Source organism: Tachyglossus aculeatus, chromosome 2 (genome assembly GCF_015852505.1).
Source record: "Tachyglossus aculeatus isolate mTacAcu1 chromosome 2, mTacAcu1.pri, whole genome shotgun sequence".
Lineage (NCBI taxonomy): Eukaryota > Metazoa > Chordata > Mammalia > Monotremata > Tachyglossidae > Tachyglossus > Tachyglossus aculeatus.
Genome location: NC_052067.1, coordinates 12,273,833 through 12,295,854, shown reverse-complemented (window position 1 = coordinate 12,295,854; position 22,022 = coordinate 12,273,833). Strand labels below are relative to the sequence as shown.

Here is a 22,022-nt window from a genome sequence, read left to right as displayed (position 1 = left end):
TTGACAATCCTAGGATTAGGAAATAAGCATTCTGTAATCCATCCAGTTTTCCCATTTATGTGGAGGTCCCATTCTTGTGAAACAACTCATTAAGAAAAACTTACACTGTGGTGGAAACTCATTCTGATGCTGCATGGACATGTGTACATGTGCGTTCTTTTCTATGGTGTCAGGTGCTTAGCATGTGCATATTTATTACTCTATTTGTACATATTTACTACTCTATTAATGATGTGTATTTAGCTATAATTCTATTTATTCTAATGGTATTGACACCTGTCTACTTGTTTTGTTGTCTCTCTCCCCCTTCTAAACTGGAACCCGTTGTTGGGTAGGGACTGTCTCTCTATATGTTGCTAATTTGTACTTCCCAACCGCTTCATACAGTGCCCTGCACACAGTAAGTGCTCATTAAATATGATTGAATGAATGAATATGCCAGGCACTGTACTAAGCGTTGGGATATATACAAGTTAATCAGGTTGGTACACAGTCCCTGGCCCACTTAGGGCTCACAGTCTTAATCTCTATTTTAGGAATAAGGTAAATGAGGCCCAGAAAAATTAAGTGACTTGCTCAAGGTCACATCACCTTGAGCAAAGTGATGAAAGTGGTGAAGCTGGGATTAGAACCCAGGTCCTGCTGACTCCCAATCCTGTGCTCTTTCCACTAGGCCACACTGCTTCTCATTCTTCTGAAACAATTGCACGCTGCAGCTGAACAGGTTCAGATGCAGCCAGATGAGCATAGAGAAGAAGTATGGCTTAGTGGAAAGAGCACCTGAGAGTCAAAAGGCCCGGGTTCTACCCCTGGATCTATAACACAGCTGCTGTGAACACTAGGGCAAATCACTCAACTTCTCTGGGCCTCAGTTTCCTCCACTGCCAAATGGAATTTGAGATCCCTCCAATTAGACCATGGGCCTCATGTAGGACAGGGACTGTGTCTGGCCTGATTATCTTGACTCTTCTCCAGTGATCAGTATAGTGCCTGATACATAGTGTTTAACAACAATAATGATTCATTCATTCATTTAATCGTATTTGTTGAGCGCTTACTGTGTGCAGAGCACTGTACTAAGCACTTGGGAAGTACAAGTTGGCAACATATAGAGCCAGTCCCTACCCAACAGCGAGCTCAATGATGGTATTTGTGCAGCACTCACTGTGTGTCAAGAACTGTTCTAATCTGTTTGGACAGAGTCCATGTCCCGCAAGGGGCTCACAGCCTTAATTCCCATTTTACAGAAGAGGAAACTGAAGCCCAGAGAAGTTAAGTGACTTGACCGAGGTCACACGGCAGAAGCAGCGTGGCTCAGTGGAAAGAGCATGGGCTTTGGAGTCAGAGGTCATGGGTTCAAATTCCGGCTCCGCCAACTGTCAGCTGTGTGATTTGGGCAAGTCACTTAACTTCTCTGGGCCTCAGTTCCCTCATCTGTAAAATGGGGCTGAAAACTGTGAGCCCCCCGCGGGACAACCTGATCACCTTGTAACCTCCCCAGAGCTTCGAACAGTGCTTTGCACATAGTAAGCGCTTGACAAATACCATCGTTATTATAATTATTAAGTGGAGGGGCACAAAGTAAGTGCTCAATAAATACGATTGATTGATTGATTAGAACGCAGGTCCTTCTGGTACCCAGGCCCCTGCTGTATCCAGCAAGCAATGCCGCCTCAATAGTAGTTATTATTATTGTTATAAAGGACGTCGTGGGCTCCAACAGGGTGCATTTCCAATAATATAAAAAGCCTGGAAAAATGTTGAATTCCTGATTGGATTGTTTCCTTACTGAGATGAATTGGCAGTATCTCTTTTAAACAACTTTGCTTAATGAACTTAATGACTTGGTAGGTATCTCAGCACCACCTAGTGGCTCTCATCCGGATCATCCATGTTTGCCCTGCTCAAAATCAAAAAAAGCCCCACACCCTTGGCTTTGGAGAAATATTTGTTCCAGTGGGTTGAATTTTCTGGCTCAGTTTCTCTTTCGATAAAACGTTTATCAAGTATCTTTCCCCGCAACATTGCCAAGATCCGCCCTTTCCTCTCCATCCAAACTGCTACCCTGCTCATTCAAGCTCTCATCCTATCCCGTCTGGACTACTGCACCAGCCTTCTCTCTGATCTCCCATCCTCGTGTCTCTCTCCACTTCAATCCATACTTCATGCTGCTGCCCGGATTATCTTTGTCCAGAAACGCTCTGGGCATATTACTCCCCTACTCAAAAATCTCCAGTGGCTACCAATCAATCTGCGCATCAGGCAGAAACTCCTCACCCTGGGCTTCAAGGCTGTCCATCACCTCGCCCTCTCCTACCTCACCTCCCTTCTCTCCTTCTACTGCCCAGCCCGCAACCTCCGCTCCTCCACCACTAATCTCCTCACTGTACCTCGTTCTCGCCTCTCCCGCCGTCGACCCCCGGCCCACGTCATCTCCCGGGCCTGGAATGCCCTCCCTCTGCCCCTCCGCCAAGCTAGCTCTCTTCCTCCCTTCAAGGCCCTGCTGAGAGCTCACCTCCTCCAGGAGGCCTTCCCAGACTGAGCCCCTTCCCGCCTCTCCCCCTCGTCCCCCTCTCCATCCCCCCATCTTACCTCCTTCCCTTCCCCACAGCACCTGTATATATGTATATATGGTTGTACATATTTATTATTCTATTTATTTATTTATTTATTTATTTATTTATTTTACTTGTACATTTCTATCCTATTTATTTTATTTTGTTGGTATGTTTGGTTCTGTTCTCTGCCTCCCCCTTTTAGACTGTGAGCCCACTGTTGGGTAGGGACTGTCTCTATGTGTTGCCAATTTGTACTTCCCAAGAGCTTAGTACAGTGCTCTGCACATAGTAAGCGCTCAATAAATACGATTGATTGATTGATTGATTTCCCTTTATTTTCCTCGCTGACTTGGATTTCTATTCTTACAAAATTAAAATTTGTGTTTCCCAGGAGGCAAAATGTCAGCAGAGAAAAGGATACACTACAAGTCTGGTGGCATTCCACGCAGCAGATCAGAAGGAAATTTGATGGACATAGATGAAAGAAAATCTTCAACAAATGGCAATGGAACAGGTAGAGAACTTTTAACACTTCATGAAATAATTTTGTAATTTCTGAAAATTAAATGAAAAATTCAGAATTCCTCCTCATAGCTAGCCTCATTTTTGATCTCCAAAACTTAAACTTCAAAGGCTCCCCATTTAGAATTGAGCTCATTCCAGTCAATCAGTCAGAAGTACTTACTGAGCACTTACTGTGGGCAGGACACTTTACTAAATGCTTGGGAGAGTACAGTAAATAGATGTGATTCCTGCCACTCTAGACCATAAGCTCCTTGTGGGCAGGGAATGTGTCTACCAGCTCTGTTGTATTCTCCTAAGCAGTTAGTACAATGTTCTGTACACAGCAAGCACTCAGTAAGTATCAATGATTGATTGAGGAGCTTACATTCTAGCAGGGGAGATTTGGATTTTAATTTGAAGCATGCTATTTCTTACTAAGAACAGACACCAATTTTTCAGTTATGTGTTCTTCCTGGGAGCTGTTTCGCTTATATCTTAAAATCCATTTTCCTGGGCCTGCAGAACAGACCTTCTCACAAACTCAGTCCTCTTGAAACATTGAGTTAACCTTACTCAAACCCTTCTTCTGCACTAGATAGCACATAACACTCTCCCATTCAGTATTATTGTAAACACTATTCTAGGTCATAGCATACGCCCTTGAAAAATACTGAATCTCTTTCAAGTAATACAGCCTGTGATGAGAGCTATTTTCCAAAAATTTGAAAGACTAACTCATCCCAGCCCTAAAATGCAAATGCAAATATTCTTATACCCTATTTCCACTATCACTAATCTATTTTGTCTGTCTCCCTCTGTAGAATGTAAGTTTCTTGCCATCTGCCAACTCTGTCACATTGTACTTTCTCCCAAGTGCTTAGTGCAGTGCCCTGCACAAAGTAAATGCTCAACAGATGTCATTAATTGACTGATGAGCTAGTGGAAGTTTGTTTTTTGTGGGGAATATATGGTTATAAAATGTTTACTGGAAAAGGAAAAATGCCTGTGCCTGGAAACAGTGATTCACCTTTCTTCATGCTAAAGAACATTAGGGCCGTATTACTTGCCATACTTGAGCTGAAGACACATTTTTTTTCTTTCTCAAAGTTTTCTTGGAAAATGCAAAATAAAGAGCTCAATTCCACATACGCAAACCACAAGAAATGAAGGTCCTGAACTGCTTGGAAGTGATAGACTAAGACTAAGATTTTCCTGTATCTGCCCCAGCGCTTACCATAGTGTTTGATACATATTGAGCACCTAAAATGCCATTAAAAAAAGGTCTTGGATGCTTTTCAGAATGTTGACTCACCTTTCTTTCTTTCTTTCTCTTTTCCACATAAAGTAGGAGGACAAGAAGACTTATCTATTAATTGGTCTGACATATCTACCCAGAATGACGTCTGTATTTACGAGTCTACCAATCCCTTCAGGGAAGAACTCTCAGCTTCTAATCCGTTCTTAGATGACATTGCCCAGTTAAGGAACAATGAAAAGAGGGGCATGAATGTTTCCATCTTGAAAGAAGATCCTTTGCTTTTCTTTAGGGAAACAGACTGTGGAAGTTCTTTTGATTCATCAGGTGATGAGCTAGGTACTCCTCATCACTTGCAAAGGAAGCCCTCGGCAAGGAAATCTGGGAGGTCCAAAAGCATTTCAGAGATTCTAGATATTCTAGATAGTCAGGACTACGATCTTGAGAGCTCAGGAGGCTCTAATGAGATCCTAGCTCACGACATGGAGTGGCTTCAAAATGACCGCGAGGCCTACAAGATGGCATGGTTAAGTCACCGGCAGCTGGCCCGCTCCTGTTTGGATTTAGGGACGATGAGTCAGAGCCCAGGGTGGGCACAGACCCAAGCTACGGACACCCTCACCGTCTGCAGGCTAGACCACGAAGGAGGCTCAGTCCAGCTCCCCGAGTCGGACATCACGGTCCACGTGCCTCAGGGACACGTAGCAGCCGGGGAGTTCCAAGAGGTCGCCCTGAGAGCGTTCCTTGAGGCCCCCCCATTCCTCAACCACAGTCATTCGTGTACCGTGAGCCCCCTGTTAGAGGTCACATTAAGTAACCTCAACACCACGGAAGCCATTCTTCTGGAAATGAAGATTGCCGCCGAAGTGAAGGCAGATCCCTTCAGCCAAGTCATGACGGAGATCGTGTGTTTGTACAGCTGCCACAAAGGCGGGCCTTTCAGAGTGCTGAACAACTGCTACCTTTACCAAGATACAGTCCAGGTGAAGTTAACTGACCTGAGTCGGGTGAGTTACCTGGTGGCGGTAGTGCAGGCTAAAGCCATCACATCCCTGGCTACCACAGTTTGGGATTATATCCACAGGACCATCTCCGTTGGAATTTATGGGCCCAAATATATTCATCCCAGTTTCACGGCAGTTTTTACAGCCTGTGGACATAACTACATGCCTGGGAAACTCACAATTTATGATATGAAAAAGGGTGGAAAGAACACATCCCCGGTCGTGTTTCAGCTGTGGGGGAAGCATAAATTTGTCCTCGACAGACCACAGGACCTTAATGTTGTGCTGCTATCTCGTGATCCTGATTTTGAGGTGAAGACGGAAGACCAGAGGAAAGAAATTAAAGAAGAGCAGTTGAAAGCGGGGGAAGTGGTCCACCGGCAATTTCCGTTCTGTGCCGTAGGCCAAGGGGGCAGGCATTTGTTTGTTTTTCTCGTCCAGATCGAGGGTCGAAACAACAGCCCAGTGACGCAATTCTACATCACAACACCTGATCCGGCCCCCAAGTTGCTCAGGTTCCCCGAAACACAGAATCATCTACAGAAAAGGAAAGAGATCAAATCTGCTCCTCTGCCACTGCCCACCGTCGTTAAATACCCCAGGTTTCAGGATAGAAGTTTGAGCTTTGCCCACTATGCTGTGACTCTCAAGACAGTGCTACGTCAGAGTAAGGTGGACTACTTACTCGAGTATTTCAAAGGGGACACGATAGCCCTTCTTGGAGGAGGCAAAGTGAAAGCCATTGGACAAACCAAGATAAAGGAATGGTTTGTCGGGGTTCTTAGAGGAAGGATTGGCCTCGTGCACCACAAAAATGTGAAAGTGATTTCGAAGGAACAAGTGATGAGCATGGCCGACTGCTCATTCACCTCCAAGAAACTTCTTGAACAAATGGCCTTGCCCTTTAAGAAACTGACATACATCTATTCAACAGTCTTGACGTTGGTGTCAGAGAAAGTTTATGACTGGAAAGTCTTAGCCGATGCTCTAGGATATTCCCATCTGTCACTGGAAGATTTTGATCAGATCCAAGTGGACAAAGAGTCAGAAAGAGTTGCCTATGTTGTGAAGAAGCTGAAGGAAGACTGCCATGTGGACAGAAATAAGAGGAGATTTCTCTATGAGTTGGTTGTTGTAAGTATTACTTTACTCCGCTCATTTGGCCCGGGGAGAGAATGACATTATTAATTTAGAAGCATCAATTTTAAAATGCAAGAAAAGGATGATGAAAGAGGATAATTATATCCCTGTTAGGGTAATTTTTCAGTAGTAACCAAATTAAATATGATGCCGTTTTCCAGCAAACACTGAGTTTCCCTATAAGGCCATTACAAATTGTGCCTTGATTTTAAGAAAGGTCCTCAACTGTGTTTTTTCCTGAAGATGGCCCTTTGGGGATCCCGTTTGGAAGACAGAAGAGAGATTCTCTATGTCTCATAGCAAGCACATGAGACTAGAGAGTTTTTCTCTCTCTTTGATGCCCTAAGAGCTGTTCAAAGGTTTGAGGCAGAGTGACTTCCACAGTAAGAAGGTTTCCATTGGCAAACCAGAGTGAACCCTGTTCAAATGGAGAGAGGGAAGGTTTCACTCTTGAATGATATTTAAAGCACTGTCATCTGTCAATCAGGAGTGGTAGAAGCTACATTTGGGGAATCTGTAAATCATATGCACCAGCTTAAATCCTCTCCTCCTGAGAGCCTGCTGGTTGTGGCCAAGGCCCCGAGATGTGTTTTCCTAGGAAAGTTACCAGAACTGGCACCTTGTTAAGGAAGTTATCTACTTGGGGTAAAAACAGAATCATTTTCCAAAAATATCTAAAAGAATTCACATCCAGGAGCAAATCAATCAGTTGTGTTTATCGAGCACTGACTATGTGCAACACAAGAGAATTAGCAGATACGTTCCCTGCCGATAACAAGCTTACAGTCTGAAGATTGCGCATACTAATGCAAATACTAATAAGCCCAAACGAAGGGTTTCTAACAAGCTCATGGATGCTCTTGTTTCAGGCAGGATTGTGCTAAATCAGCCTCTGAAGTGAGGACTCAGTCATAATTCTTTGGGAGATCAATGATAAGTGAATATTAAAATTAATAATAATAATGACAAGTATTGACCATGGCCTAAGACAGATAAAAGACAATCAGATTGGATCCAGTCCTTGTCCCATAGGGGGCTGACAATCTCTTAAGTAGACAGAGTAACTAACCCTGATCCTCACCATCATTTTGCAGAAAAGGAAACTGAGGCACAGAGAGGTTTAAGTGACTTGTCCAAGTTCACAGAGCAGAACATTGGCAGAGCTGAAATTTGAACCCAGGTATTCTGACCCCCAGACCCATTTTCTTTCCACTAGGCCACACTTACCCATTTTCTCTTCCTTGAGCTATCGTTTGGGGGAAGTCTCTGGGGATTCCCTAAAGCAGGCTAAATGTATTTTGATGATGCCATGACCTGAAAAGTTGTCATGGTTACAAATGTGACTTCCCAGTGAAACTCAAACTCAACCAGTTTATGTCGGATTTTGTGACTTTGACTCTCTCCCCTGGTGTAGAAGAACTTTTAATGAACTATAACGAATGCCGTTCAGAGTTATGGTAGGGGCAGATTGCAAACATCAAAAGTTTAAGATCTTTAAGTTCTCTGAAGAAGTCATTTTAAACAAATATGGGTTATCTAACATGTCTTAAAAGGTTACTCTTGATTCAGTAATCTGGTTTACTTCTATAGCGTTGGGGCTGTAACTGTGAAGGCATCATTGAATGGATTAAATGTGAACATTTCCTGAGTTTTCTCATTTCCTCCATCCTAGGTCAGCACCTAGGATGTTGGTTCCTGATTTGAATTATCAGTTTAACTCCCCATATACTTATTCCCTTAAGAATGTTACATGAATGTGTTATCTCCGCTACAACTTGAAAATGGATGATTTCTGGAATGCACATTGGTCTAGAAGGAGTAGAGTTTTGGTTCTTCCATGACTGATTATAGAGTTCGGGTCCCACCAGTCAGTATCAGGCATATCCTCAGAAGGACATTAACTCTTTTGTTCCAGGCTGCTGAGAATGGAAAGTAAGGCAGAGGCCAGATGTATACTGCTCATTCGATCACTGGTATTTATTGAGTGCTTACTGTGTTTAGACCACTGTACTAAGTGCTTGGGAATATATAAATCCTGTCTCTTTCCCTCACTAGGATTAACTGAGTGAAGTATGGAAAGGCCATGTTATCTGGAAGTTAAAACAAGAAAGCAGGGAGTCTTGGGAGGGAGTGAGGGCGGGTGGCTCAGTGACTTGTCCTCATCCTCCTCCCTTGGAGGGAAGGAAGCAATTAAACTGTAGGGAGCTTCCAGCATGTTTAGGTAGAGTCCACACTAACCACAAGCACCAGAAGGAGTGGGAAGACAGGATGAAGATCAGTTTTCAGAAACTCCCCGCGCTTGCAGCCGAAATTTCTGCCCACTCAACACCCATCTCCTTGAGGAGAGGCTGAAGGCCGGAGATAGAGCCGGCCTGAAAGAGTTTCTATCTCCCCCAGCATTTACTGCAGTGCTTGGTACATAGCGTTGAAACACATGCCATCTTTCGTATTATGATTATCTTGGGAAAGGGGCATGTAATCCCTACTGTTTCACCCAGACAGCCAAAAGGCCTGTGCCATTTCTTATGCTGACAGCCATCCAGAGATAGTCCATCAATGTCTTCAGGAAATCATTGGCATGGCTCTAGACTGTTCGCTCACTGTAGGCAGTCAGTGTGTCTGTTCAGTGTTATATAGTACTTTCCCAAGGGCTTAATACAGTGTCTGGCACATAATAAGCACTTAACAAATACCATAATTATTTATTATTATTATTGATATTATTATTATTATTACATTGCTCTGCATACACAGTAAGCACACAATAAATATGATTGACACTGACTAACTGAGGCAGCAGATTTTAAAAGAATAAACTTTACCCACCAGGAAGCTAGGTGGTTTTGATTCCTCTCAAGGGTGCTTATGCTCAAAGAAAAAGAATAGTTTCATTCTGTAAATAAAAGAATAATGTTGGCAAATAAGCATTTTTTTAGCTGCTCGGGTTTTTTTTTCATGGAAAGCAGTTTAATAAATCGTTCTTTAAATAAGGATGGTGATGTTTTATATATAAGATCAAGTACTAATTATTTGCTCTTCAACTGACAAAAGGTTCTACCATATAATTGTCACTGCAGGCACTGCTGAAGATGGATTGCCAAGGGCTAGTGGCACACCTTATTCAAGATACCGTGATTCTAACTTCAGCTGTCAAACTTGGGAAGTGCTGGAGGGAACTGGCAGAAAAGTTAGCCCGACTCACTAAACAACAAATTCAAGCATATGAAGTTCCCCATCGGGGCAGAACTGGTCAAGTTGCTCTAGAGGTAAGACTGAAATTTCTCACCACCATAATCAATGGAACCACTTCCAAAACACAATCTCCTGGGTACCACAGAAAAAGATGGAAGCCCTTTGAGAGCCATATGTATCCTGGTCTCCTTTGACACATGGGCATTAAGCCTGTAAATCTAGCCCTACTCTATTAAAACAAAACAAAACCTGGCAGCACTATGGTTTTATTCTAGACATTAAGCTCATTGTGGGCACAGAATGTGTCTATAACTCTTTTGTATCGTACTCTCCCAAGCACACAGTACAGTGCTCTCGATAAATTAATCAATCAATCAGTCATATTTATTGAGTGCTTACTGTGTGCAGGGCACTGTACTAAGCTCTTGGGAAGTACAAATTGGCAACATAAATTGATTGATAAATACCATCAATCGATTGATTCTTGAAAAATGCATACTTCCTGCCACGATTCCTTTTGAGTCATTGAGTCAAAGGGAAATTGGAGGAAAGGGAGGGACAGTAAGAACAGTAAGAGGGAAAGTGTTTGAGATGTCACCTACATCTCCTATAGAACATATCAACTGATCAATAGCATCTGCTAAGTACTTACTGTGCTCAGAACACTTAATAAGTGCTTTCATTAGAGTTAGTAAACAGGATCCCTGTCCACAAGAAGTTTGCAGTGCATCAGGGGAGACAGACACTAAGATAAATTATGAGTCAGGGGAAGCAACAGAGTTCAAAAGAATGTACCTAGGTGCCGTTGGGGGAAGAGGGGCCGGGAATACCTGTGTGCTTAGGGACTGAGTGCATAGGTGATGTGTAGTGGGCAAAAATGGGGTGGGAAAATAATAATAGTAATAATAATGGCATTTATTAAGCGCTTACTATGTGCACAGCACTGTTCTAAGCACTGGGGAGGTTACAGTGTGATCAGGTTGTCCCATGTGGGCTCACGGTCTTAATCCCTATTTTACAGATGAGGTAACTGAGGCACAGAGAAGTTAAGTGATTGCCCAAAGTCACACAGCTGACAATTGGCGGAGCTGGGACTTGAACCCATGACCTCTGACTCCAAAGCCCATGCTCTTTCCACTGAGCCATGCTGCTTCTCTACTGTTCTAAGCACTGGGGAGGTTACAAGGTGATGAGGTTGTCCCACAGGGGGCTCACAGTCTTAATCCCCATTTTACTGGTGAGGTAACTGAGGCACAGAGAAGTTAAATGACTTGCCCAAGTCACACAGCTGACAATTGGCAGAGCCAGGATTTGAACCCATGACCTCTGACTCCAAAGCTCTTTCCATTGAGCCACGGGAGATGAAAGGTTAGTCAGAGAAGACCTCGTGCAGAAGTTGTGACTTCAGTGGGGCTTTGAAGAGGGGGAGTGTAGTGGTCTTTTGGATGTGAAACAGGAGCTAGATCCAGGCCGAGAGAGACTGAGGAAGGATAGGCTGTGAAGAGGCTGGTATTAGGAAAGCAAAATGTGCAGAAGGAGATCAGCGAGGAGAAGTAATGGGGAGAGAACTGATTGAGTGCCTTAGAACGGATGGTAAGGAGCTTCTGTTTGATTTGGGAAGATATGGACAAGCGTTGGAGGATTAGGAGAAGTAGGGAGAGAACTGTGGATTGGCTTCAGGGACACCCCTTGCCCCACAAGCCTCTCCGGAGCCATCTCGCTGAAGGCAAAATCCAGTCATGCAATAAGGGGCAGTGGAATTTAATCCTCTCCTCCTGATACTGCTGTGGCTGGGAGAATCCTGTTTCCCCCTTCTAGACTGTGAGCCCACTGTTGGGTAGGGACTGTCTCTATATGTTGCCAACTTGTACTTCCCAAGCGCTTAGTACAGTGCTCTGCACACAGTAAGTGCTGAATAAATACTATTGATTGATTGATTGATTAGTACAGTGCTCTGCACACAGTAAGTGCTCAATAAATACAATTGAATGAATGAGACAGGCAAGGCAGAGGCACAGTGAGAAGGTTAGCACTAGAGGAGCAAAGTGCGCAGGCTGGGTAGTAGAAGGAGAGAAGGTGAGGTAAGAGGGGGCAAGGTGATGGGGAGCTTTAAATAATAACAATAATAATAATAATGGTATTTATTAAGCACTTACTATGTGCAAAGCACTGTTCTAAGTGCTGGGGAGGTTACAAGGTGATCAGGTTGTCCCACAGAGGGCTCACAGTCTTAATCCCCATTTTACAGATGAGGTAACTGAGGCACAGATAAGTTAAGTGATTTGCCCAAAGTCACACAACTGACGATTGGCGGAGCCAGGATTTGAACCCCTGACCTCTGACTCCAAAGCCCATGCTCTTTCCACTGAGCCACGCTTAAAGCCAATGGTGAGGAATTTTTGCTTGATGCAGAGGTGGATGGGCAACCACTGGAGTTTTTTGAGGAGCGGGGTGACATGTCCTGAACGTTTTTGTAGAAAAATGATCTGGACAGAAGAGGGAAGTATGAACTGGAGTGGGGAGAGATAGGAGACTGGGAGGTCAGCAAGGAGGCTGATGCAGTAATCCAGGCAGGATAGGATGGACCGATTGTATTAACTCACAATAGTTAATTGTGGTAGCAGTTTGGATGGAGAGGAAGGCACAGATTTTAGCTACGGTCTGAAGGTGGGACCGACAGGGTTGACTATGTAGGTTGAATGACAGAGAGGAGTCAAAGATAGTGCCAAAGTTAGGCATAGCACTAAGGTTAGGGGCTCCTCCTTCCCCCCCAACCCGCTCCTCCCAGAATCAATCAATCAATCAATCGTATTTATTGAGCACTTACTGTTTGCAGAGCACTGTACTAAGCGCTTGGGCAGTACAAGTTGGCAACATATAGAGGCAGTCCCTACCCAACAGTAGGCTCACAGTCTAGAAGGGGGAGACAGAGAACGAAACAAAACATATTAACAAAATAAAATAAATAGAATAGATATGTACAAGTAAAATAAATAAATAGAGTAATAAATATGTACAAACATATATACAAATATACAGGTGCTGTGGGGAAGGGAAGGAGGTAAGACAGGGGGATGGAGAGGGGCTCAGAATCAGTTGTTTGTGAATAAGTAGTTCCTGAATAAAAGAAACAGGCAATTGGATTTGGGTTTTTACACATTGGTAAAAGTGGTGCACTAAAGTTATCAATCAATTAGCGGTTTTTATTGACCGCATGCTGTGTGATGAGCACTCCATTAAGTGTTTGGGGGCATACACCAGAAAAATGAAACACAGTTTGCTGCCCTTAGGGGTCTTGAGGTCTAATGGGGGAGACAGACAGATAAACATTATGTACAAATACAGGGAGCCGGAGGAAGCACAAGAATATAATGATACGAGTTGTAGCACAGTATGTCAGAATGGAATAGATGAATAAATGAATAAAGCTGAAAGACTGGTTAGGAAGAGTGGACTATGATGAACTGCAGTTGGCAACAAAATAAATATTGTTAAAGAGGTGTTTTAAGCATGAATAAATACACGGATCAGTAATAAAACATGTTTATTTCTTAAATCACAGTTCCATAGCCAGGAAATTTAAAACTTTATTTCAGTTGTTTATGAAGAATAAAGGTAGACTAATCTCTAAATGGAGCAAAATGTAATTATCTAAAAGTAGCTAAAACCAATTACCCTCATTGCTATTCCTGTCTTCTGAAGAAAAATTCATTGAATTTAATACTGTAACCTGAATGCAAAATTCATTCTGTGCTTTATTATCTTGTACATTATCATATGATTTTATACTGACTGGTAACAAAGCCTTCTAAATTTGGAAATCTGAAGTGCTTCTGAATCTCACTTCACTGTTGATTGCACTTTAGCATTTTTTACCCTCTTCTTTGTGCCTTTGTTTGTACCACATTTATTACTTTTCTTTCACTCTTTTACCCTTTCAACTGTCCTCAGTTATCTGGAGGCTAGACTGAAGGAAAACATTTATATGATTGATTTATTTATATATTCTACAATTTTAACTGACTATTCAATTGAATATTATTAAGCAGACTGTAGGAGTTTGCATTCCTGCACTTCGTGTCTTTCAATTTTGCACTTCTTTCATTCATTCGTTCATTCAATCATATTTATTGAGCACTTACTATGCACAGGGAACTGTATTAAGCACTTGGGCAACTACAATAAAGCAATAACACAATAAACAATGACATTTTGTGCCCACAAGGAGCTCACAGTCTAGACTGGGGGAGACAGACATCAAAGCCAATAAAGAAAATTACAGATATGTACATAAGTGCTTTGGGGCTGGGATGGGGGGAGAACAAAGGGAGCAAGTCAGGGAGTGGGAGATGAAAAGTGGGGTTTAGTCTGGGAAGACCTCTTGGAGGAGATGTGTCTTTTATAAGGCTTTGAAGCAGGACGGAGATGGGGGTTGTCTGTTGGATTAGAGGAGGGAGGGAATGCCAGGCCAGAGGCAGGACGTGGGCCAGGGCTCGGTGGTGAGACAGGAGAGATCGAGGCACAGTGAGAACTTTAGCGCTAGGGGAGTGAAGTGTGCTGGCTGGGTTGCAGTAAGAGAGAAGTGAGGTGAGGTAGGAGGGGGCAAGGGGATTGAATGCTTTAAACCCAATGGTGAAGAGTTTCTGTTTGATGTGGAGGTGGATGGGCAACCACTGGAGTTTCCTGAGGAATGGGGAAACAAGGCCTGAATGTTTTTGTGGAAACATGATCTAAGCAGCAGAGTGAAGTATGGGCTGGAATGGGGAGAGATAGGAGTGTAGTGCTGTACATAAAATAAGTGTTCATTAAACTGTGATGAGCCCACAACAAGCTGCCTAGTTAGTGACTGTTTGTGATCCCGTGAACAGCAACAGCATAGAGACTGGTGAAGGCACTGATGGGTTCTACTTGAGAGCCGGTGATTGCTGCCCGGTGGGGTTGGAACATGGAGGGAGGCGGGGCTTCCTCTCCCTGTTCTACCCGGTAATGGGCCTGGGACAATCAATGACCGCCACTTAGAGCCACAGATGCAACGCCAAAGGCAGATAAATGGGGGTCGTTTCGAATGACACAAAGAACCCATGCAAAGTCAGGGTCATGCATACTGAGGCACATACTGAAGCAGCACAGAGGCATGCAGCAGGGAGCAGCAGAAGGCAGCAGCACTTGGAAACAGACAGAAGAAGCATTGGCAGAATGGGCTCCTTTGGCTGCAGACTGGGATTGGACCCCTTGGTGAATTGGAGTGAGTGTGTGTGTATGCGCCACTCCCTTAAGTGCTGGTAAAACTAAGTAAAAAAACATTCCTCAATAACCTTGGTGATCAGAAGTGTGGTTTGACTTCTACTACATGTCACCGAGGGTCCCTTGGTCCAGGAAAGTCCCGGTTGGTACAAACCTGTAAGGGGGTACTCCTGACACAAAGATCACCGATTGATGGATCGGTGGTGTTCGTGCCCACCCTTTGGTGGGGCTGAAGTCGACTTTCCAATCTTGTGTTTGCCTCCACTGTCCTGTCAGTGTCACAGCGATGTGGAATTTGATGGAACTGAACAACGACAGCCTGAGGAAATTCAGGCCCCAGGGCTGTGTTGCGGGCGCCGTGTGTGATTCTGACAGATCATGTCACATTCTGACACTTTCACATCATTAAGGGCCATCGCCCTTACACGAGTATTGTCGCTTCATTGCTGAGCTTGATTTTCCTGTCAAGCTTTATTTGTGTCCTGTTCCAGGTGGAAATGGAACTGCACGGTAGTGTTTGCATTTGTTTGCTTAAACCTGTGCTCCTGAGAAATCATATTCATGGCCAGCCTATGAAATGAAGTATTTTTGAAAAACCCTTAAGCCTAGCAGTTCCCTCCTGCAGAGTGGCACAGTGCCTTGGTATAGAAAGCATGTTGGGAAAGTCGTGCCTTTGTGATGGATGGGCTGGGGGGCTTATTTATAGTTATGCAATTGAGAAGGGTCTTCCTATGCTAATAATCGTGGTATTTGTTAAGCAAGCAGGTTACAGACCTAGGTGAGCCCTTCAGAAGGTTTTAACCAAGAAAACCCTTGGAACGCTAGTCTGAGAGGTCTTATTAGACGAGGCCATGTCAAAACCCTCTCCACTCATAACTCTCCAGGAGGATGCCATGATCTTCCATCTTCCCTCCATTGTTCCTTGCAGAAGCTGGACAGATCAGGGCTGGAGGCTGAGGCAGCAGCAAAAGTATTCAGGGCCGGGTGGCCTAATGCAAAGAGCACAGAACAGGGAGTTGGTTATTGAGCCAATACTGTGCTAAGCACTTAGTAGAGTATCGTCAGCTCACACCCTCCTACCTTACCTCACATCTCCTACTTCAGCCCAGCCTGCACACTTCCTCCCTCATCTGCCTCATTTCATTTATCTCACTGCTGACCCCTTTCCCACATTCTCCCTCTGAACTGGAACTCCTTCTTCCTCCATATTTGCCAGACCACCACTCTCCCCACCTTAATTAAGATCACATCTCCTCCAGGACATCTTCCCCGATTAATCTCTTTCTTCCTTCTGTATCCATCCAACCCTCAGCCTCCAGCATTTATATACATGTCTAGAAATTACATATTACAAATGATTTATTCACATTATTTTCTGTCTTCCCCTCATTCAATCAATCGTATTTATTGAGCATTTACGGTGTTCAGTCCTCTAGACTGTAAGCTCACTGTGGGCAGAAAATGTGTCCGCCAACTCTACTATATTGTATTCTCCCAAACAGTAAGTACAGTGTTCTGTGCACAATAAGGATTTGGTAAGTACAATCATTTGATGTGCTAAGCACTGTACTAAGCCCTTGGGCGAGTACCTGTCCTCCTCCTGACTTTCCCATCACTGTAGACAGCACCACCAGCCTTCCGGTCTCACAAGCCCATAAGCTTGGTGTTATCCTTGACTCCTCTCTCTCATTCAACCCACATATTCAATCCATCACTAAATCCTGTTGGTCCCACCTTCACAACATAGCAAAAATCTGTCCTTTCCTCTCTGCCCAAACTGCTACCACATTAATACAATCAATCATCTTATCCCACCTGGATTATTGCATCTGCTTCCTTGCTGACCTCCCAGCCTCCTGTCTCTCCCCACTCCAGTCCATACTTCACTCTGCTGCCCAGATCATTTTTCTACAAAAAAGTTCAGGACGTATCACCCGGCTCCTCAAAAGACTCCAGGGGTTGCTCATCCACCTCCACATCAAATAAAATCTCCTCACCACTGGCTTTAAAGCGCTCCATCACCGTGTCCCCTCCTATCTCTCCTCGCTTCTCTCCGTCTACAATCCATCCTGGCTTCTTTAATGCTAACCTTGGCAAGGAGCCTTGATCTTGTCTATCTCACCGCCAGCCCCTCGCCCACATCCCACCTCTGACCTGAAATGCCCTCCCTCAAATCCAACTCTCCCCAACTCCCCAGCTCTCCCCAACTCTTCTTATTGAAGGCACATTGGAGAAGCAGCGTGGGTCAGTGGAAAGAGCCCGAGTTTTGGAGTCAGAGGTCAGGGTTTCTAATCTCGGCTCCACCAATTGTCAGCTGTGTGACTTTGGGCAAGTCACTTAACTGCTCCGGGCCTCAGTTCCCTCATCTGTAAAATGGGGATGAAGACTGTGATCCCCCTGTGGGACAACTTGATCACCTTGTAACCTTCCCAGCACTTAGAACAGTGCTTTGCACATAGTATGTGCTTTATACATGCCATCATTATTATTATTGTCTCCTCCAAGAGGCCTTCCATGACTAAGACCCCCTTTCCTCTTCTTTCACTCCCTTCTGTATCACTGTGGTTTTTCACTTTGTTCTTACCCACTGCCAGCCTGACAGCACTTAAGTACACATCTGTCATTTCTTTACTTATTTTAATGTCTGTCTCTCCCCTCTAGACTGTACACTCATTGTGGGCAGGGGATATATTTGTTTATTGTTGTATTGTACTCTCCCAAGTGCTTAGTAGAGTGCTCTGCACACAGTAAGGACTCAATAATTACAATATAACTGGGTTGGTAGGCAATAAACTCACTGTGGGAAGGGAACATGCATGCCACCTCTGTTATATTGTCCTCTCCCCAGTCCTTAGTACAGTGCTCTGCACACAGTAAGTGCTTAATAAATACCTTGATTGATTGATTGGTACAGTAAAGATAAGACCCAATCTCTGATTTAAGGAGTTTACAATCTTACAGTCAATCAATCAATCAATCAATCATATTTATTGAGCATTTACTGTGTGCAGAGCACTGTACTAAGCGCTTGGGAAGTACAAGTTGGCAACATATAGAGACGGTCCCTACCCAACAGTGGGCTCACAGTCTAGAAAAAGAGATTACAGAGAAACCTGTAATCTGATTACAGAGAAATCAACACACGAAAATATTTACAGAAGGCAGGAAAAAAGCTGGAGAAGGGCTTAAATAAGAGAATAGGTAAATGGCAATGGACAGGAGTGCTGATGTATTGGGATAATTTGTGCCCACTCTAATTGAGGAATACTTCCAGGTTTCCAGTGGCCAGGTCTCAACCCCCAAACCTACCCAGTGCAGCCCTCTGGTCAATTCTCTTCTTCTGTCACTGGATTTTAATTGTCAAGCTCCTGGAGTGTTTTATTATAACTACACAGCTTTGATTTAGTAGGTAAATCCATCAGCTGATTAAAATCTAGGGCTTATAGAAAGGTAGATTTTGAGATTGGGAGATTTATGACCATCCCACTTAATGGGTGCACCTGCTAATCGTGCCTGATTTTGATTCCACGGATTTGCAGTGATTTTTTTTCTTAGGTGTCTCAATCACAAGCATGTTAGGCTGGAGATTAAAAACAAAAAGTGGTAATAGACCCAAGAGGCCCATTCTCATGAATATGGGTTCAACATATATGTATTTTACTTGGAGTGGATGAATTTTGAATTCCTTTCATATTTTATACTTTGTCAAATTTGGTCTGCCTTTGTTTCTACCATTGCTTTAAGTCAGGTTGCCTTGGTTACCATTACATACTAAGCGTGTATGAAGTTCTTCTTTGACGTAAGTCTGTTTCTATGGAAACGGTGATGTCATTGGTTTGGTAGGTGCTTAGTGAAAGCACACTGGAGGGTTTTCACTGTTGATTTTACATTCCCCAATGTAATAAAATGCACTGCTCAGTTTGTTATTAAATTAAAGGTCTGCTTTCATTTTGACCTGATGGCTTTGCTGAAGATTTATCTCTGCTGAATTATTTGAATAAACTAATTTGAAATGTTAAGTACCTTTAAAGCATCTTATTTATCTATAGAGTGGACTGCCTGAAACCGAGTAGGTGTCATTTACGGATGCGGCACATTTCAAAAGCCACCTATTAAAATTATTCATTATCTAATATCTTAAGGCTGCTCCATTGGTATGTCTAAACCTCTTGTGCAAAACAGTTTTTAGGCAGGTAATTATTTCAAATCACATAATCCCAATGAATTAAGTTGTGTACGTGTATTATGCTAATGTAAACTTGTTCTTAATTGCATTATAATGTTTTGGACTTCCATATTTCTCAGAGCACCAAAATCAGTAGGAACTGAAACTTAAGCAGCCTTTGTGTAGGCTAAGTCTCTCCTTAGCTCAGACAAGTTTTCTTTTTTTCTTTACTAGTTCTTGAGCTTGAAAACACAGAGACTGAGTCTAAGTTTTTGCTTGCAGATGATGTGGAAGCCTGCATATGATTTTCTGTACACGTGGGGAGCTCACTATGGAGACAGTTACCGGGATGTGTTACGAGACCTGCAGTCGGCTTTGGATAAAATGAAAAACCCCGTGACGAAGCAGTGGCGAGAATTAACTGGGGCACTGATCCTAGTGAACTGTTTGGAGGTTTTGAGAGCAAATGCTTTCCCCATTTTGGAGAACTAAAACTCATCTCTGGAAGACAAATGACAGGAAACAGGATCCATGTTTTACAAAGTTGCTGGTTTTGTGGATCTGAAGCGAGCCCGGCTGCCTCCTTCCCAGCTACGGACTACAGAACCGAGGCATAAGCAGAAAAGAAGGGGTTCATTTGTAGATCAAATGAACTTCCAGGTGGCCTGGAAAGCAGTCTCCTTATTTAGGAACAAACAGGAGAAACTCCACTTCTTAAAAGCTATCGTTGCATTGCCCAGAGTGAGGACTAGCTCTTGAAACTGGAGCCAGGAAACCGTTCTCTCCAAAGCCTAGAGAATTGGGGAAGATAAAGGGCCAGATAGAAATGACACAAACACTGAGAAATCAGATGAAGCCTAAGAAGCTCTCCTGTGCCATTCCTCAACTGCTCCCACTGACTGCCTTCTGGGAGACCACAAGAGACAGTAAAAAAAATCTGTTTTTGGAGAAAGTCAGCTATCTGATCTCAGGCAGGGGCCAGAAGCTGGTTCCACTCTCTAATCCCTTTATAATCTTATCCATGCCTTAAAACATGCCTGCTTCCCTTAAAATTTGGAAATCGGCATCAGAAGTTCTTAGTTTTCTAACAGGGGAACGAACTCAACCTAGGAATGGAATTAATGCAGAAGGAGCCACAGTCACCTCCAGTTGCTTTGAAACATCCAGAAAGCCCTGCCACTTCCCTCTCAAGCAAATTCATCCAAGACCCACAGATATCCACGGTATATATTGTTTCTAAACTCTCTCCAGATGTTGCCCAGAATATCACGTTCACATTGAGGAAGAGAAGAGAATGTAAATTCCATCTGATGAACCTGATGTTGACACAGCAGGCCAGTGTTTATTGAGATGTATTCAGCAGCTTTCTCTTAATCATCTGCCAATATTTATATTATTTTGGGCCCAGAAGATGCCATCAGGAATAGTTATATTCTCTGCCTCTCCAAAAAAGGTTCACCAATCACAGGTAACGGATTTGTGGGATGCATGCTTTCTGACCAAGGGTTTATATTTTGGGCTAAGTTGTGGAGGCAAGAGGGTTTACAAAAGAAAAGATGATCCTTTGGCTAATAAAACAAATAAAATACAAATGTTTCAGGTGGCATTAGAAGAGCAAGGTTTAACTTTTGAACAAATCTGGAAAAGCTGGCAGATGGAGTGCTGAATTTTGGTTTAAGAACAATCCTTAAAGTGGCCAATATTTGTGTCTGATGATATCAGAGCCCAGTCTGCTCTGCAAGTTACGTACACATGTCCAAGGGCAGAATTTATTTTAGTTGAATGGGAAATAGGAGAGAAGAGGATCCAACAACTCAAACCGGCCTCTGTGATGGACATGTTTCACTTCGCTCAGACATTTCTGAGCAATTCATTAACATTTCTGTAAACCCAAATAAACTCTTAAAGAAGGAGAGTTAAGATCCAGGGGATGGGTTTTTATAAGACTTTGAAGGAAGGAAATCTTATTAGGCAGCCAAAGGCAGTTAAGGGTAAATTCATTCACCTTATATTATGCTGCCTCTGTATAGCAATGACAAGCACTGTTCTAAGCGCTGGGGGAGATACAAGGTAATCAGGTTGTCCCACGGGGGACTCACAGTCTTAATCCCCATTTTACAGATGGGGCAACTGAGGCACAGAGAAGTTAAGTGACTTGCCCAAGGTCACACAGCTGACAAGTGGTGGAGCCAGGATTAGAACCCACGACCTCTGACTCCCAAGCCCGGGCTCTTTCCACTGAGCCACACTGCTTCACGGTATACTGCATACTTTAACCCTTTAAAAGTCACCTGATTTTTGTATTTGGGAAAAATTGAGGAAAGGTGAAAAGAGTGGTTTCAGTCACGTATGGAAGAGCAAGAGTTTAATCCTGCAACAAAGGGGTCTATCAGTCTCAGCTGATCCTTCAGAAGGTGCTTTAAAGCATATCAGAATGTGCAGGGCCCACTTTCCCTCCAACTGCTACTCTGATAATCCATCAGCACCACTTCACTCCCATTTCCATCTTTCATTATCATCACCAATGGTATTTAAAGCGGGCTAACTATATGCAGAGCACAGCAGTAAACACTCGGAAGAGTACGATACAGTCCCTTGCCCACAATGTGCTTATCTTCAAATGGATTTTCCTAACTGCAGCGGATATTCCTTCTGAATTGTCTTTGATGAATGGATAACCTCATCCAAATCATATTCACAGGCATTTTAAGAACTACACTCTTTTTCCTATTCTTCACATCACATAGCCACTGAATTTCACTTGCGAAAAAATGTTGAGAGGCTCGGATAAGTGCCAAAGACTCAGGATTCATGGACTCTTTATTTTCCATGTGACTTTAGATCCTTCACATAATGATGCAGCCACTGAGTTCCTCTATCATGTTAAAGCATAAATGCACGTTCCCTTTGTCTGCAGAGAAAAGTTAAAGTTCCTCTCTTAAGACAAAGCACACACATAC

General features: G+C 43.4%; 1 protein-coding gene across 1 annotated transcript; it reads left to right on the top strand.

Moving 5' to 3' along the window:
* The first annotated feature begins 2,957 nt into the window (after positions 1–2,957).
* Positions 2,958–20,950, top strand: MACC1 (MET transcriptional regulator MACC1). The gene is made up of 4 exons (XM_038742622.1): positions 2,958–3,072; positions 4,408–6,455; positions 9,539–9,727; positions 19,345–20,950. The coding sequence occupies exons 1-4, from the start codon at positions 2,958–2,960 to the stop codon at positions 19,552–19,554; spliced, it is 2,562 nt and encodes an 853-aa protein (XP_038598550.1). The 3' UTR covers positions 19,555–20,950.
* Positions 20,951–22,022: the final 1,072 nt, after the last annotated feature.

Coding starts and splice junctions, on each gene's coding strand:
- MACC1 (XM_038742622.1), top strand. CDS start 2,958: ATGTCAGCAGAGAAAAGGATACACTACAAGTCTGGTGGCATTCCACGC. Junction 3,073..4,407: donor AACAAATGGCAATGGAACAG/GTAGAGAACTTT, acceptor TTCCACATAAAG/TAGGAGGACAAGAAGACTTA. Junction 6,456..9,538: donor TTCTCTATGAGTTGGTTGTT/GTAAGTATTACT, acceptor TTGTCACTGCAG/GCACTGCTGAAGATGGATTG.